The 18,753-nt window shown below is 42.6% G+C and overlaps 1 protein-coding gene across 4 annotated transcripts in view; it reads right to left on the bottom strand.

Annotated features, from left to right (window-relative positions):
* The window catches only part of IMPG2 (interphotoreceptor matrix proteoglycan 2), a 67,694-nt gene extending 48,941 nt beyond the window's left edge, over positions 1-18,753 (bottom strand). For 3 of the 4 annotated variants that reach the window (XM_074999222.1, XM_074999231.1, XM_074999249.1), the window contains exons 1-2: positions 18,489-18,620; positions 5,244-5,410 (exon numbers count right to left, since the gene is read on the bottom strand). In XM_074999222.1, coding sequence (XP_074855323.1) covers positions 5,244-5,309 — 66 coding nt within the window. In that variant the 5' untranslated portion in view covers positions 5,310-5,410; positions 18,489-18,620. Of the gene's footprint in view, positions 1-5,243; positions 5,411-18,488 lie in introns of all 4 variants that reach the window. The other variant, XM_074999241.1, reaches the window with a different exon arrangement.

Here is an 18,753-nt window from a genome sequence, read left to right as displayed (position 1 = left end):
GCTACCAAAAGAGCCTTATTACAAAGGATGTCCCTTATTATTTAAGATTAGGAGCTGCTGAGCGCTGCAAAAAGCAGAAAGAAATACCCTTGTGACTGTTGGCAAGTAATGCTTATTATTATTATTATTATTGAGGTATGGACTGGGGAAGGATGAAGGCTACTAATAGAATAATAAAAATATTGGGAGGGGTGGGTCGAGGGCACTAAGAGAACAGTCCCTTCTTTTTGAAATGCAATGTTGACAATCCTAATTATAACTCCAAGGCTATGTCTACACTAGTCCCAAACTTCGAAATCGCCATGCAAATGGCCATTTCGAAGTTTACTAATGAAGTTTACTAATTCCCATCTGCTCACAGGAATAAGGGGACTTTGAAGTAGGCGGGGTCCTTTCGAAAAGGAGCCCCGTCTGAACGAGCCGCGTCAATTTCGAAGTGCCGCAGCCGCCCGCATGCTAATGAGGTGCTGAATATGTATTTCAGTGCTTCATTAGTAAACTTTAAAATGGCCATTTGCCTGGCCATTTCGAAGTTTGGGGCTAGTGTAGACACGGCCCAAGTGAGATGAGACTCTTGCCAGGCCCTTTGGCAAAGTGGAGAGGGGACCCAATTCTGCACTCATGGAAGGGGCAGGATCTTGGCTGGAACGGGAGGGGCCAGGCAGCTGGCCCTCAGCACTACCCAGACTGTGCCTGTTCTCCCCTCCATGCCATGCAGAACATGCTGCCCAGGGCTCTGCAGGTGATTTAAATAGGGAATGGGGCTCCAGCCACTGCTGCATTAGCAATGGGCAAGAGCCCTGGGCCCCTTTTATTTGTTAGGTGGTGGGGCAATTATCCCTTTTCCCCACCCCAATCACTGGATCTGTACATCACAGTTCTGACCTAGAACTTAAACAGAAGCTTGTTCAGGAGCAGCCTGCATATCTCCTGTCTCCTGATCGCGTGCCACACAAATGTGTTCCAACAGTTAAAAGGAGAAACAAGGGAGGTACCGGCAATTAGCTCATCTCTAATCTTCTTAGTAAATGACTAGACTAGAAAGAAGCCTGAAGTTAATTCAGACATCCAGCTTCCTTTGGCTGTGATTAGCAAATGATAGGGAACTGAGAAATACATGTTGATGAGACACCACATCATTTTTAGAATTAGAAACAATATTCTAAAGATTCCAAATAGCAGCGTTATGTGAAATGGGACATGTCACTTAAATGAGAAAAATAAACCAGAAAGCTCAGAAGGATCACAATAAATGGCTAAACCAGCAGGAAATGCTTTATTGTTTTGGCAACTGAAAAGGCTAAAAGAAATCTCCAGAGCAGTGTCAAGTGCTCAATACAATAGATGTCACAAAAATGTAAGCAGCCAACTTTAAATATACGGTTGGACAGCAAGAAAGACAACGCTGGCTGATTATCAGTGCTGCAATTTGTTGCAAAAGCGTAATCCTCCTTAACTGTAGGTGACCTCAGTTATATTTCTTCTCTCTGATTCACTGCGGAAATTATTTGGTAAGAGTCAGCACCATAAATGAACTCATTTAGTGGCAAATTCTGGCAATCCAGGAGCTCTAAATACTTAATACTTAAAATGAGAGCTTGTGAGGATATGGAGTGGGCTATACAAAGTACAATCGAATTCAACTGTGAAAGGTTAGCAAGGACATGGCAGCGGGTAACGTATTTAGAATGCAATGGGTATGGAATAAAGCAGGGGCGGGTAATTATTTTTATGGGGGGAAGGAGGGACCTCCAAGAGTTTTTAAGTGGTGAAGGGCTGCACTCTTCCAGGATATTAGTGGAGGAAGTGCATGGTCTGGAATGGAGGTTGAGTGCAGAAGGGAGCTTGGGATAATGGTTTGGGATGCAGGAGGAGGGTTGTGACCTGGAGGAGCAGTGTAGGGGAGAGTGGTGGGGGGGTTGTGACATGGAGGGTGAAGTTGTGATGGGGGCAGGAGTACAGGAGGGGGTGGCCAGGATTTGGGTTGTGATTGGGGGAGGGAATTGAGGTGCAAGATCTGAGAAATGTTATGGGCGCAGGAGCAGGGGTGCGGAGGGTTTGGCTTACATGGTGCAGGGGGTGGGCAGGGGAGTGGAGAGAGGAAGGGACTGGAGTGGCAGAGGCAGGCTCTGGCTGGAAGATACACACTTGGATGGCTCCAGCCAGCAATCCAGCTGGTTCCTCAGCCATGGTCCCTGCATTCCATGCAGGGAACACATGTGGCACACTGCATGCTGCAAGCCTGCACTGGAAAGAGTACTTCACACCCTGCCTGTCCTGCATACAGGCATCTCTCGCTGGCCAGGTTCTGGCCAATGAGAGCTGCAAATCTTGCCTGGGGGCAGGAGCAGCACATGAGGCCTCTCCTCCCAAACTGGCAGCATTCAGAGAGCTGCTCTGCGTGCAGAGCAGGGGCGAGGAAGACAGTGAGCCTGACGGAGGCTTCGGCAAGCCAAATCTGGCAGCTTGGCCGGTTGCATTTTGCCTGCCGTGGAATAGAGCTTTAGAAACCATATTGAAAGGAACTTTCTTGCTTTGGCAGAGTGATGGAGTAGATGAAATTATTCCATTTCCAGTTTTTGTAATTCTATGAACAACTGAGGAGGAGGGAACAAAATACATTTAAAATTTTGCAGGCTCTGTAAGTAGGGGGATGGAGGTCAAGAGAAAACAAAATGTGACTGGAATTCACAGAGTTCAATTTACATTATCTCTTTGGTAGAATGAGATGATCATAGTCAAATTGAACTTGGCATTAACAAAAAAGAAAGGAAAAATATCAGAAGGGATCTGAGCTCAAGTTGGCTGATGAAATGAAGTGCGTCAAGCTTGTCAAACACCACAGTTCCATGTAATAACTATCAGTGCTGGGGCACACCCTGCAACATTTGCTGGTGAAAATGCTAGATATGAAATGATGACAAACCACTAGGTGAAAGGGTAAGAAATAAAACCAGGAAAGAAAGACATTCAAGTAGCAAATCATTTAGTGGAACTGCTCAAAACTGACTGAACACCAGGAAAAACTAGTGCAAACTGCATCACACGCAGTCACTTTGCTAAACTGTAGCTTGCTGAAGCTAAACCTCAAACAATTATGGGCCGGATTTACAGAGAGGTTGAAGACCAACAGCTCCCTCTAATTTTTAAGGGCAGTTGCTAGTGCTCAAAACCTCTGAATATTGAATTATACGTCTCTACGCTGTAGTGGATATTGTGAGGCAGTCTTAATCCGAACTATTTGCTGTGAAGGAACACTACAGAAAGCACAATTTGTGTAGTAAATCAAGACAACAGTATCACAGTAATAGCAATCACTGGGTGACTACATAAAAGGCTCACATATGACTCACATTTAAATAATGTATGGTACAAATTCACACCCTAAAACTTAACTAAGGCTGTGTCTACACTAGCTCCCCAACTTCGAAGGGAGCATGGTAAGTAGGGTGTCAGGAGATTATTAATGAAGTGCTGCGCTGCATATGCAGCACTTCATTAAGCTAATTCTCCCCCGTGGCAACTTTGAAGAGCAAACTTCGAAGTGCCGGCTCGCGTGTAACCACGGGTAACCCGCTGGTACTTCGAAGTGCCAGGGCTACTTTGAAGTCTCTTTATGCCTCAAAATTTTGAGGGCTAAAGGGACTTCAAAATAGCCCAGGCACTTTGAAGTACCGTCAGGTGAGCCGCAGCTACACGCAAGCCAGCACTTCGAAGTTTGCCGCAGGGGAGGATTAGCTTAATCAAGTGTTGCCTATGCACGGCAGCACTTCATTAGTAATCTCCTGACACGCTACTTACCATGCTCCTTCTGAAGTTGGGAGCTAGCGTAGACACAGACCAAGTTATTCAAAGAGACTGAAGAACGGTCTGAAGTCAAAAAATATTTAATTAAGCATACAATGGCTAAGCCATTAAGGCACAAGCTCATCGACTGCAGAGTTACCCAGACAGGGTATGTTGCTTTGCTCAGTGCAAGATAGAAGAGATTGCGTAAAGCAATGGAGGTGGACAATTCACACACTCCATCCGAGAAGCTGCCGAACTCTTGTAAAATGTTGAACACTCTCAGAGGAAATCAAAGGTAGGTGGGAAGGTTCTCTGCATCTTGGTAGAACAAGGTGTGATGGTCTACAGCCTTGTGTTCACTCCTTTCACAAGATTATAATAAATTTGATTCATTAAGTATGCCTTGTGAAACATCATTTGAAAACACGATTAGTTGATTACTACTGTCCTGGTAAAATATGTGTGGCAACACTGTATGTAAAGTTATGAGATTCATATGTATGGTATTAGTAAAACACATTCCAAGTCTGAGGAGCAGCCATAAACCAGCTGCCCAGAGACAAAAGGCAGGCTGATGTCTCAGCCAGGTGTCAGGAAAATCAAACGGACCATCACTCAGTTAAGTGGCAACGATTTGGAAGGAAAAAGTGTGGGCAAAAGAAAACAGATTTCCAAGAACACACCAGGACTTTATACACAGCCTATGTCCTTATTTCAGCCAGCGGAAGAAATGACAAGAGAAAATAGAATGCAACCCAGTGCTGTAGAAAATCATCTTGGAGTCATGTAGACTGAGTGATCAATGACTCATGAAAGCCACGCTATCCATTCAGAGATGAGGCAGCAATAATTAGGAGGAAAAGTGTTCTTGAAAGAAAAGAAAGTCATAATGCGTATCTATGCATAGTGAAGTCCTCAGTGCTGCCTTAAAAGACATGTATGCTCTGAAAATGGATTTAAAATGGCATGGCAGGGCACCACATCTATTTTATCTCAATTATTTTAGATCAAATGCTTGGGGAAAGCCATTTTTGGCAAGGTTGGAGGGCACTGAGCAGCCACGTGGAAATTCCAGGGTGGAGTAAAGTAGTCCAAGAGCTCAAAAGCAAGTGGCAGAAGGCCGCAGTAGGAACAGAAGCCTGTCTAATTCCATCTGCTAGAAGGCAATGAGGTCCCACATGAATGCGAGCCAGTTCATTGCAGCTAACAGCACTGAGCTATGCATTAAAGCAACATCCTGTGCCTCCTCACATTTTGCTCTCCCTCAAGTTCGCATAGTGACATTTTTATAACTATCTCAAAATTAATAATTTAGACACCAGAAAACTTGTATTTACTTTTTATAAATAAGTACCCATCTTTTTCATTGTCACTTAAAGTTGCACATTGGAGTATAACAGTACATGCTGGTTTCCTGAAAGTCATTTAGTAACCATACCCTCTAGTACACTTACCTTCTTAATCAGTCTCTGGTGCTCTTTGGACTGACTGAAGTTTGTGCCCATTTCAAATATGCTCATAGTTCCCTCCTCACACAAACTCAGCCAGTAGTGATATTCTTCATGACCTGGAAGTCTATCCCAGAATGTCTTGAAGACCTCCCAGACTGCTTCCTGGCACACTAGAGAAGCAGAAATATACAATCTTAGAAGAAGGTGTGAGCATCTATAAGTCTGTTTTCTGAGTATTGCACAATTTGAAGTCTGTCTGCCTGTAGGTGCAAAGGCACGGCTTTGAAAGGAATTCAGAACAGAAGGGCCGTGTCTACACTAGCCCCAAACTTCGAAATGGCCACATAAGTGGCCATTTCGAAGTTTACTAATGAAGCGCTGAAATACATATTCAGCACCTCATTAGCATGCGGGCAGCCACGGCAATTCGAAATTGACGTGGCTCGTCCCGACGGGGTTCCTTTTCGAAAGGACCCCAGCTACTTCAAACTCCCCTTATTCCCATCTGCTCACAGGAATAAGGGGACTTCGAAGTAGGCGGGGTCCTTTCGAAAAGGAGCCCCGTCAGGATGAGCCGTGTCAATTTCAAATTGCCGTGGCCGCCCGCCTGCTAATGAGGCGCTGAATATGTATTTCAGCGCTTCATTAGTAAACTTCGAAATGGCCATTTACATGACCATTTTGAAGTTTCGGGCTAGTGTAGACGTAGCCAAGATCTTGCATATTAGAAGACAAAACAGACCTTTTTTACTCCCGAATGGAGATTTTATATTTGCTCTCACTTTGCTTGCTGGGCTCCTTAAAAGCTAAAATAAAAATCATTTTGATGTGTTGTATCCTAAAATACAACATCTCCAACACCACCAAATCCACATACTGAAAAAAATCAAGCATTAGACCCCAAAAACTATGAAATTTGCTTTAAATAATATATTTGCCTTCTAGGTTTTAACTAAGGTTCACATTTGCATGCTTTTATTGCAACCAAGATAACCAGGAACTTAAATTAAAATTCAATAACAATTACAAATTTCAAAATGGAAAAAAATTCTTTTAATAGAAACAATTTTGGAGAAAATTAAAATTTGGTCCTTTTGTAAACAGAATGAGCAGGCATAGAATTGGGGGTGGCACTTTATTGCTGGTGGCAAAGCATACTTGTCAAAGAGGGGAGGAAGGATGATCCAATGGCTGGCTGCTAATTTGGACTCAGGCAATTCCTTGATCTCAACAGACTTGTTCTGTGACTTGGGCAACTTGGTCTCTCTGCTCCTCAGTTGCTCATCTGTGAAATGGACATAAAGGCACTTCCCTACTTCCCAGGATTGTTTTGAGAATCATATATTACCGACTGTGAGGCACTCAGACACTATGACAGAGTGGGGCAAATTATAGCTCATGGCTCACATTCAACCCATCAAATGTTTTCATCTGGCCCCCAAGTTCCTCCTGGAGAACATGATCGGAAACTTGACCTGCTCTGTGCAGCTTCCCAGAAGCAGCAGCATATCCCTGCCATAGGGGCAGCCAGGTGTCTGCGTGCTGTCCCACCCCAAGCACTGCCATCGCAGCTTCTATTGGGTGGGAACCACAGCCAGCGGGAGCTCCTGGGCTGGCTCTTCTGGACAGGACAGTGCACTGAATCACCTTCCAGCACCTCTGTGTAGAAGACAAAGGAGACAGGCCACCACTTCTGGGAGCTGCTTGAGGTAAATGCCACGTGGAGCCTGCATCCCTGCGTGCTACCCTATACCTTAATTCCCTGACTTGATCCCATATCTGCCCTCCAAACACTTTGATTCCAGCCTGGAGTCCTACCCAAATTCCAAATAGGATAATTGCATTCTACCTTCAAATCAATCTGCATTTTCTTTCCCATAAATTATTATTCAGCCAAGAAAACGTCAGGTTGTACCCCAGAAATAGCTGCACTTCAACTACAGGTAAGCGTATTCCTGGTATACTGTGCACACAGTTTTAAAAAGAGTAACTACACCGAACATATACATTAACTGTAGTGTTGCTGTACCAAAAGTAAAGTGCAGCCAGTACAGCTAACATTTAAATTTACAAGTATTATTAGTTCATAATGAAAAAGTTTCCAGAGGTTCATTCCTTCATACAATTCCTTTGAAGTCAACTGTTTGACTGAGTTAAAATAAATATTGTGTTGACAGCTTCTGGAAAGCCAGCCTAGAATCAGGAAACAAAAATGCAATGTCCTTAAAAAAATAAAGGGCTAATCTAACATTACCATATAGATGTATTTCCAAAGTGCTGACTCTGAGCTGTAAGCTGAGAAGTTTAGAGAGACAGGTTAAACTCTCTTCCTGTACCATACGTGCTCTAATCTCTATCTGTTCAGCAGTCAGAGCAGTTGGTCATATAATGCTCATGCAAGAACCTCTCTCTGACCCAGGATAAATGTCAGAGAGAGATTTATGGGATTTTCCTCCACTAGCTACATACAGTAGTTTGGCAGAGGAATGCTTTGGTTTCAGGGAAAATCTGACATACTCAAGCCAGACCCTGGAGAGAGCTGACCTTGAATCTCTCTTAGGAAAGTCATTTTCTTCAAGCAGCTTAAAAAAAAAAGCCTTCTGTGCTGCCATGATCGAGAACTTGATCATGATTACTTCAGGGTGTCAGATACTCCATGGGTTAAACACTTGCACTAGTTTAACTAAGAATTTAAAATGCCTGGCACCTTTCAGAGACTGTACTCTGAAATTTTTATATGCATATTACGTCCCTCCACACATGCAAGGAAAGGGCCTTTCCTGGACGTAAAGAACTTATCAGATGGTTTCACAATGTAGTGATGAGCTAAGACACTGACTGATCATGCTAGTACAGTTAGCATTGGTTGACAAAAGCACCTTTTTCAACTGTCATCTGGTAAGGCACTTTTAACTATTTCTCCGAGTTTTGGATCTTGCCAGTTACCCAGATCTTTGGGACGTCTGGGCTGGATCACTGCAGTACTGCCTGCAAAGGAGTGGTTCTGGAGATCATTCAGAAGCAATAGCGGGTACAAAATACAGTACTGCATATATTTAGCAGTATCAGCTACATGAAGTATAGACAAGTTTTCTGGTAGCTGCACTAACATCTCACCAGCTTCCAGGTAGATTACTTTGATCTGCAGAGCACTATAAAAATTGGCCAGTAACTACTGAAGACTGTCTCATATTTGTTGTGCTGCCTATGTAAAAATATCAGTCAGTTTCAGGAAGTTTGAGGACAAATGGATATAAGCAGCACTTAATTTTATCTATTCATTAGTAAAAATGGCAAATGTACACTTGCATTTTTCAAAATACATAACTTGATCTTATATTTCATTTTCCTTCTCACTTGAAAACTTGTTGGCTGGCCAAAGATCATCTCTCTCAATTTTTCTGCACATGGCTAGTGTAATGGGGCCTGAATCCTGACTGGGATCTCTGGCAGTTCAAATCATCCCCACTAACCTCTGCAATGTTTCTTTCTATCCTCCCCCAGAAGTGAGGGTTTAGGGAAGGCCCGAGACCAGACTGAACGCCAGAATCCTTCACTAATTCCACGGCAACTCTGATTTCTCAGAGAGTTATCTGTATCCTAGCGTGGCTTAGGTGTCCAGTGCAGTTTAAGATACGGCTAAGGGGTGAAAACATTATCTAACATCTGCTCTACATTCTGATTCCAAAAGACTGGGACAAGTTGTCCAACAGGCTGGGATCGTGACATGAAACATCTTTTGCAAATCTTTTCCAAGGGGCTATCAGACCCCATAAGGTTTCCAAACCGCCCCATCCCCAAAACTGGCTGCCAGTGTGCAAGTAATAACAAGCAGCAATGATCCCAGACAGTTTTCTTTAACAGTCATAAATATGTTTAATCTCATTTTTAAAATTAATTTGACCAACAGCATTTCCCCCTAAGTACAAGCTGCTGCTGCATGCACATTTGCTCCCTATCAGGTCCTGTTAAGATTAGGGATTTCTGGTGTGTCCTTTTAATTAGGCTTAGTCACCTCCCCACCCTGAAGTCCCAGTCTCACAGTCGTTATGCCATCTGTGGGTTCCGATGCTATTAACCAAACTTAGCTGGAAAAGTATGGAAACATTTTTCACAGAGGAGGGAAATTCTGGCCTCATTTACACCTCGTCAGCTCCAGTGAAATCAATGATACAAAGGAATAACTCTGGGGAAGGAGACAGCCTTTTGAAAACACTGTCTCATATATTTGGATATTTTATACGTTGGCGAATATTTAGCTAACACAACAGAAAAGAGGCTGCTTTTGTGACACTATTTAGAAGCCTGAGATGTGCTGACAGGAAAATTATTTCTGGCTCCAAAGTAGTCTGGTGAGAATTAACGCACATGAACCTGTGGCTCTAAGAAAGGGATAAAAGACTTGGACAAACTTGCACTGAGCTTTCCAATGTTGCTCTCTCCAACACTATTAGCATTCATGAGGAGACCGCATCCTGAAGGACCGCATGTGCTGACAGCCAACAACTCATTCTGCCACCCTTATTCCCATGGAGCAGTGCCTTATTCTGCAAATTACCCTATTTGTTTCCATGGGCCAACTTGGGCTACTTACTTTGGCACCTTTCTAATTCCTGGTACCTGGACCCCTGAAGCAGCACTACACCCTGCCCCCCCACCCCACCCGCAGACCCAACCCATTCCACCTCTTTCTCCAAGGCTCCACCCCAGGGCTTCTTTAGTCCTTGGCCTGTTCTTCCCCATTGCTCACTGGACCTTTTCAAGAAACTTCCCTACTGGCACAAGGCAGCCCTGGTTGAGGAGAGGCTAGCACAGGGGAATGGCCCTTGGTACCTTGGCTTCTAGTTCAGAAGCCATTTAGGTAGGGTTGGTAGATCTCCAAAAACCAGACTCCTAACAACCCTAACTGTCTGCCAGACACAGAAGCCAGAAACCAGACAGGTGGTACATGTAGCTACTGTAACTAAGAGTGGCAAATTCTGGCCCTGTGATTCTCCTGAGACCTATCACTGGGCATACTCACCCTCATGCAATGCAAAAGAAAACCTATGATACTATTAGGGATGTTCAACTATTTTAACATAGATCTCGTCATCTGGCCCTGGCACAGATGTGGCAGTGGGATCCTGGCACAGCCATGAGGTCCTGCCACCCGGCCTGCACCCTCCTCCATGGCTCGGGTTGCTCTGGCCTGCTTCGGCTGGCTGACTCCAGAGTTCACTGGCAAGGGCCAGTTAACATGCAAATGCACCGGTAAGCCCCATGCTTACTAGCTATGCTCAACACTTAACCATTAAAAATCCCTAGGTACCAGTAAGAAAATTAGTGACAGTTTTTGTAGTGTGGACTGAACTGAGCTCTCAACCGAATTGAACTCTAATTCATGTCATATAGTCTACAGTAATAACATCGAGTAAGTGTCTCTTGACCCCACAAATCCAGGAAATGAATATTTTGGGGATTTACTTACTTTGGGGCCTTGCTGGGCAGGCAGGTCTTCCCAAATTTCCTTAGCCATGGCATTATGAAAACCCCTGTACAAGAACTAGTCCCACCCCCCTAATAAATAGATCTTACGTATGCTAAATTTGTGAAGCCATATTGCATGAGCTCAAAAAGCCTGAAGAATGGCTGCAAACAGAAGTTAAATTGAAGCAGAAGTAAATATTGTTGAAAGTACAAAATCATATTTATGAGCAATTGTTTCCCCTGCCTTTCATTCACCCCACCCACAGTATACATATCTAGGCATTCTGAATACTTCACAACCTAATAAAAAACAAATTAAAAAATAATAAAGACCTTTCTGAGGTAGGTGACAAATAAAAGCGGGGCGAGGGGAATGGAGACCTAGGAAAAGATTAAGATACAGCCTTCATGATGAAAAACCCAACTTCAAAAAGGCTTGATGTTTTTCTAGCCATGTGCAAAAATGGACAAAATGATAAGACCAAACATTAAGGGCTTGTCGTAAACTCTCAAGAGCCAGGTAGTTCAGAATTATGACTTAAACTCTATCCTTCTTCTGCCACACTGTGCTGAAGTGTTGCAGGGGTTGAAAACAGGAGGTGACTTTGCATACCAAGTGCTCAGGAGTTTTCTACTTTGGCAAGCATCTTGGGCCAGTTTAAGGACAGACATTTAGATCTTAACATGTTGGTTTTCATCCATTTTATCTCAGACCATCTGTGCCAGCATCAGTAAATAGTAGTGACCTTTGGAGAGAAAAAGAAACGGACTTTCTTCTTGTGCTCACTCTGAACTATGGGACTCCATTTTAGGGTCCTTTTAACTCTACTGAAATGCACTGTGAAAGGACTGCATTTTTTTTTGCCGGGATGAATTGTAAAAGTGGCTAATATTTTGGCAAAAAATATAGACCTAGCACACCTCAGCCGGCATATGTGGCACGTGGAAACCAGCCCCTTGTTATTTTACATAGCTGTGAATACATATGGCTCTTGTTTTCAAAGGCTTGAAAGGAAATCAGACCCCTTTCTTACAGAAGTGTGCACAAGGTGGTGGCATGGGAGCGTTACAAGCTTTTAAAGCCTTTACAGCGCGTTAGACAAGCCCATGCATTTTTCTGAAGAAAAGAGCTTCTGGTTTCAAAGGGAGCCACTGGCTGCTTTAGGGAGATGGAATGCTAAAGGGAAACTGGACTGTGGTGGGAATTGCCAGAGGCACAGTAGCCAATATATGGGGCAATGTGAGGAGAATACACCGGAAAACCTGCACTTTCCACACTTTAAATGGCCAGAGCCCATACTGGAGGGAGGCCAGAGAGACTCTTCTTTCACCTCCTGTGGGTAGGTTAATTCCCCAGCTCATCTGTGACTGGACCTGGCCCTTTGCTCTTCATTCTTCTTGGGCTCAGTCAGACAGGTGGGATTCCACTTTGGGGTCATTCAAAGGGATCAAGCCCCAAGCCATTCAGAGCAACATTTTCAAAGCCACACACAGCGATTCCCTTCCACAAACTGTAGCATGATGCCACGTTGTTCAGCTTGCAGATGTACGGCAGACTTGTAGGAACACACGCGAATCAACAAGCATCATGCGACATTCTGTCAGCTCCCATGACTTGATCTTGTTTCTCAAACCTCATGATTCCACTGTGCTGCTAATTTCCGATTAAACCATTTAACTCACATAGGCTAAGTTTATGCTTAAAATGTTAAAGCGCTGCCAGAGCAGCACTACTATGAGATAGCAAAGTGCTATCAGCCCCATTTTACAGAAGAAAACCTGAGGCTCAGAGATTCAAGTGACTTGCCCAAGCTTACACTGGAAATTGGTGGCAGAGCTAAGTACTGAACATACTGCCATGTTCCAGCCCTGTGCCTTAACCCCAAGATTCCTCTCTTTGATCATCATTCTCAATTCCTACAAATGTAAATGGGAGCCTTCTGCCTGGATCCAGGAGAATCTCATCCCAAACGACTTTCTGGGACAATATTATGCCATCATTCAGACCAAAATTCATTGCTGAAATCAAAGCCTTTTTAGAAACCTGAATGCAAAAAGCAGCTTGGTTGGCTGAACTTCTTAGCTGTTGCCAACTCCAGTTTAAAATGTGAAGTTAAATAAGACAAGAGCAATCTGCTCATACTCCACGGCTTTGGATGAGAAGCTTAGTCAGGAATGAAGTTCTGCAGGTGAGCTGTAAATCCCTGGAAAAACATGGTATCAACAGAAATGCTGAGACCACTTCAGATACAGTGGCGCTGCCAGAAGACATCTAAGAGTGTACGTGCTAGCCCTTACAATAAATGTCTGGCTAGATCCTGTAGTCCTCATTCAATTTTTGATCTGGAAAGATACTCACTAGCCTTCCATTGGGCCTACTTCCTACAGTTTGCTTTATGCCTCGCAAATACCACCTGATCAGTCCCTAGGGCGCACAGGATTTCTGATCAACCCCCCTTAATCCCTGGCAGATGATACTGATTAAAAACAGTTGCTAACTCAAGACCAGTTCACGAAGGCAGTTAGCAAAAAAAAGAGGCTAGAAGCTGTATGTGGGTAGAAAGAGAAGTTTCTACCAGAAATGCCTTCCATCCATACCTGGTGATGATGAATCAAAACTTGAGAAAAAAAATATATTAATAGTATTCTGCACTTCTACAGCAACTTTCATCCAAAGAACTCAAAACACTTTACAAATCTAATGATGAAAACCTTACAGCACTTCTGCTAACATACTAGTACTCTCCCTCTTTACAGATGGGGAAACTGAGGCACTGAGTGGCAGTATGATTCTGGTAAACCAAATAGCAAATCAGTGTCAGAGCCAGGAATGGAAATCAGGTCGCCTGTACTATCCTTTGTCTCAAAATACATAACACGTTGTATTTTCTTGTATTACCATCATTCAGAATCATTTAATGCACCATTGAACTACAGTCCGGCTAGAAGGGGAACAATCCACGCATAGCGCTGCTGGCAAAAGCAGGAATTTTTGCTCAGGACACTGGTGCAGACTCACATTCTTATGAAAAAAAAGTTCCATGGGCTTTTAATGTCAATGCGGAGCCAACGGGGCCTTGGTTTTATAGCTAGGAGCCATAAGCCCTGTGCATAGTAAAACCACGTGAAATTCAAATAATCTATCATGGGAGGAAGAAACAAGCTACCAAGATTCTAACCTGTGATGAAGAAGTTGTAATCATCAGATTTGCACCATTGTGCATAAGTGAATAATACTTGGCATTTTTACAGTACATTTCACCTGTAGAAATCAAAGCCCCCAACCGAGACAGTTAAGTGTTACTACTGCCATTTCAGAGGGGAAACCAAGGCACAGAGCTGATGTAGTATGTCGGTGGTAGAGCCAGAAAGCCTGAGTTTCAGCCACTGCCCTATTCACTGAAACCGATCGCACATCAGTCCAGCAGGCTACATTGCTGCCAAAGGTTATTAGAAAGACAGAGGGAGAAAGGAGAGATTCACAACAAAGAGCAAACTACTTTCTAATCTTCCCTCCCTCAATATCTGTGATGGAAAGAAGATTTAAGAATATTTCTCCAGACAAGTTTTACATGCATTTACACACATACATGCACAAAGCTTTGGGTGGGGGAAAACATCCCTTTAAAATTCATTTCCCTGCAGACTGTACAGTTCTTTTGAAAATAACCATCTAAAACTTCCATCTGACCTTCTGCTTAAAATCCCAGGTTAAAACTTTACCTGGGACATGCCCCTAACCCATCCATATGGGATGCACTAATTCCCAAGGAACTGTCTCTCTGGTTTTGGCATTTATCTTTTTGAAGAAAAAGAGTCACTTAGCCTATTACGGCTCACTTGATATACAGGGATTTGTGAGGTTAACTGGAGGAACAACATCTGACAGTATTGGACACCTAGCAGGGGGTGGGGTAGCTTGCTGGTCATTTCTGTAAGTGGGCAGTGCTGGAGTTTTATCCCCATTTAATCCCATTAGTGCTTCTTAAGAGTTGAATTATGTATGGTGGCTAGGTGTACTAAATCAGACGGGATAGCCTATTCTGAAGCAGCAGAATGAATGCCTGTATCTTCTCTTGCTGCTTCTGCAGAACTGTATGGCTCCTTTTGTAATGATGGGAGACTCAGGATCATAGTAGTAAAAAGAATGTCTCACACTTCTAAGGTACTTCCCCTCCAAAAGTTTCAGCAACACTTTCCAAACACGTGGCGATATATAAATGCATAACACACACAGATCCCTTCATCTGCTGTTGAAATGCATATGGGGTTGAACATGGCAACCTCTAAACAGCACACAGTAACAAAGACGGATTTCAAAATAATAGCACTTCTAAATCCTTAAACAGCATATGTCACCTGCACACACCATTTCAGTACAGACAGAGCAATCTCTCTGGAGTAAATGGAGCTTTTTAGTTGCATATGCTAAACCCCAAGATCTCAGGTGAAGAGGCTGAACACCAGTGCTTCCATCACACACCCCAGAATGTGTGGGCTGTATATTAAATCAGGCATGAAAATGTGCTTGGTTGGAAACAATGTGGAAAAGGACTATGCAGAGAATTAGTGATGCACTGGATTTACTAAATTAGTCTACTTGTGTAATTAATATGCCTATCAGTATCTTTAATTCAGTAAGGTGTATTTGTTTGGTATCGAAAGCTATGTCTGTTCACCTTTAGTTGAGGTTTCAGCATAAAGCTAAAAGTTCAGCTTTTCTGTTAGGCTGCAAACTCATTTTTATTTCTGTGGTTCAATAATAATTATTAGTGAAATAATTTCATCATTAAAATCCTTTTATTTTAGTGAGAAAGAGTCAGGAATCAAACATTCATCCTCTCAAAACTTTGAAGGGTGGGGGAAGGCTTTTCAAAATCCAAACTGTGATCCAAATTTCATAACACCAATCCTAAATAACTGTGGATCTGAACCAACCCAAACCTGTGAAACAGGGGGTCATAATCTTGATCAACATCTTAATGCTGGTGGGTCAGTTCTACCTCTGCAATAACCAAAACCATTGGATAAAATATATCTGTACAAAAACCAGAGGTTTATTCCCTTAAGACACACTTTTCTTCCTTAAGTACAACATGGAAAATCACCTCTACTTATTAATTGTAACTCACAATATATTGACCAATTCCTTGTCCTGTGATCCGTATTTCTAGATAATTTATCTTAAGCACACACTGGTGGAAATGTTTTTTTTCCAAGGAATAAATATAATTTAGATTATTTATTTTTATAAGCCCATTTCATGTTTCATTGTGTAATTTTAGCACCTCTTGTGTTGTTCTCTAAGTGAATTACAGAAGGTCTAACCTCCAGTGCCACCTTACTCGTTTGATTTTTATACAGAATTTTCCCATAAAAAAGTAACAGGGAAGTTCTGTTTAAAAATCTTGATGGAGTGATACAGTTCCGAGAGAGAGAGACTCAGCTTGCAGCCTATAACAAAGCTGCTCAAGAGGCAGACTCTACGTCACACAGAGACAATCTCAGCAGTCTTCACAAACTTACAGAAGTCAGTAAAGCTGGAAGCTGGAAGACTGCACTTGGCAAACAAATAAAGAATCTTGGTTGGAAGATGGTTTTATAAATTTAAATAAATAGCTAAATAGATTCCTACCAGTTGCTTTCCAAACTACACAGATAGAATGAGTACTGCTAGGGAAACAGTCACATCAGTGCTAGTTCTTTCACTAAATCCTTTTTTTTTTTGTTTTGGTTTTAAATATACTCAATGATGGTAGAGTGACAATTGACTTGTTTCTCTGTTGCAGCAGTACTGAATCTTATGGTGGTCCATGTGCAACTAAAGGATGACCTTTATTGGAATAACTGTTGAATTAAAAATTTCTCTAATGTTCAGATAAAATGTAAAGGAGGAAAGACTATCAGGATGACTATAGTCATGGCTCACGCCCAATACTCCAAAATATTCAGGGGATAGACATGTTGAGAAAGAAGGTGTCTTACAGGACTGACAAAATATGGTTAAAATACAAAAGTATGAATGCTTTTAAGAAAAGCTACAAGGCTTCTGGAGGGAGGTACATGAAAAGTTCATGCAGCTTGGCACACTATTAACATTATCTTTAAAATTCCTTTTTCACACTAGGGTACAATATCCAAATAAGGCTCTGGCTTTAGAGAGAATAAGTGATTTCACTGTGTACTCTGAATTTACTCTTTCAAAGTACTGTACCCCAGCAGACCTCAGCAATTATAGGGCCTTTTGATTTTGATTAGTGAAGTAAACAAGAGCTTTAACACTGACTTGAAGGAAACAAGAGTGTGCCTCTTGAGCACAGTGGGTCTGATCCAAAGTCAGAGGAAAGACTCTCATTGATTTTGATGGACTTCAGAATAGAATCCAGGTCTCTAGAAATGTGAGCCTTGTCTTCAGTTGATTTGTGAGGCTTGTGTTGGGCTCACATGAGCTTAGCTATACAAGAAAACATGATTATGGCTATGACCCCTGAAGTGGCCTCTTATTTTGACACTGAACTAGTAAGTTTCCCAAAGAGCTTTCACCAACCTCCTCTTGACAGTCCCTTGTTAAACAGAGACAACAGTCATTTTAGAACCAGATTTATAAAGGAACCTAACGTTTCAACCTAATTTATAACGCTGTATTGTGAATCTGAATGGAGAGAGAGTATTTTGTGTTGTAGAAGCTTCCAGTGCTGTTTCTTGTGCTCCTCATGGTGGGAAGTTTGCCATGCATTTAACTGAAAGAGAGCTTATGTTACAGACTAGCCCCACTATGGACAGGGTGTGAAAGGGATTCTGATTCCAACAAGGCTACACTACAGAAGTCCTTCATCTGGTTACTACTGCAGAAGTTGAGGGGGAGTAGGGAGACTACTGAGCACACGAAAAAAAGAATGTTTCAGGGATCTAGCCTGGGACTGGGGAATTCCAGGCTGCAACACCTCTTCTGCCACACTCTGCCTGACTTAGCCAAGTCACTTAGGGCAGAATTTCCAGGAATGTCTAAGGCCCTGTCTGCAATGATGTGCTGCCTCGGTGCCGCATTTTAAGCCAAGAGATTATCTACATAGACAGGAAGCACTCTGTCAGTCTGAGCACTCTGCTTCCTGAGAGGCAGCAGCTCGGTTGTGGGGGAATTCTCCCATAGATCCAGCACTGTCTATGCTGAAGGTTAGGTTGATTTAAATATGCTGCTCAGAGGAATGGATTTTTCACACCTTGAGTGACGTATAGATATACTGACCTAATTTTCCAGAGTGTAGACCAGGCCTATACACCCTAGGAACTTAAACTTTCCCTACATGGGAAAGTTACACCAGTTATAACTTCCTATATGGACCCTTATCCAGAAAAAAGCATTTGCTTTTTTCCCCCCCCATTAAATTTAAACCCCTTTGAAAACAATGTAAATCTAATTGAAAAAGCTCCTCCACTTCTGGAATACAAAGTCAAACTGGGAGAGTTGTATTGGTTATTCTGGAAGGGCTTTGATCATAGGGGCTGAGAAATATCCAAGATGAATGTGGCAACCAGGAGTTCTTAGCTCACACTAAGTACTTTGAGTTACCAAAGAACAAAAGCAGTATTTCTTAGGTCATGTACTTAACCTAAGGCCTCTTTGTATGACAGGGATTGAAGTTTATAACAAATACCACACTTGTAAAATGAATTTAAACATCAATTATCCTTTAAGCATGTAATGGTTGTGTCCTTTCTTGCCATTTGTTAAGTACACCACTTCAAGGGCACTGCCTCAGCTTCCCTGCACCCACTTACCTCTGAGTTTGAAGTATTTCAGATGGTTGGCAGCAGCCTGCTCCTCAGTCTCATCTGGACAAATTTTAACTCCACTAGGGAACAGGATGGACCTCTTCCTTCGACGCAACACGTGCCTGGTGAGCTGTTCCTTTTCCACAAAATCAGTATGTTGTCTGGATTCTGCAGACAGGGAAGGGTTTACAAGTTGCTGGCCACTAGGTTGAGTTGCCTGTGGTGTTGGTGTAATTGCCTTAGCTTCAATTTCTTCTGCAGTTGAGTAAGT

This window comes from Carettochelys insculpta, chromosome 1 (genome assembly GCF_033958435.1).
Source record: "Carettochelys insculpta isolate YL-2023 chromosome 1, ASM3395843v1, whole genome shotgun sequence".
NCBI lineage: Eukaryota > Metazoa > Chordata > Testudines > Carettochelyidae > Carettochelys > Carettochelys insculpta.
The sequence above is the reverse complement of the archived record's forward strand: the minus strand, read 5'-3'. Positions and strand labels throughout refer to the sequence as shown.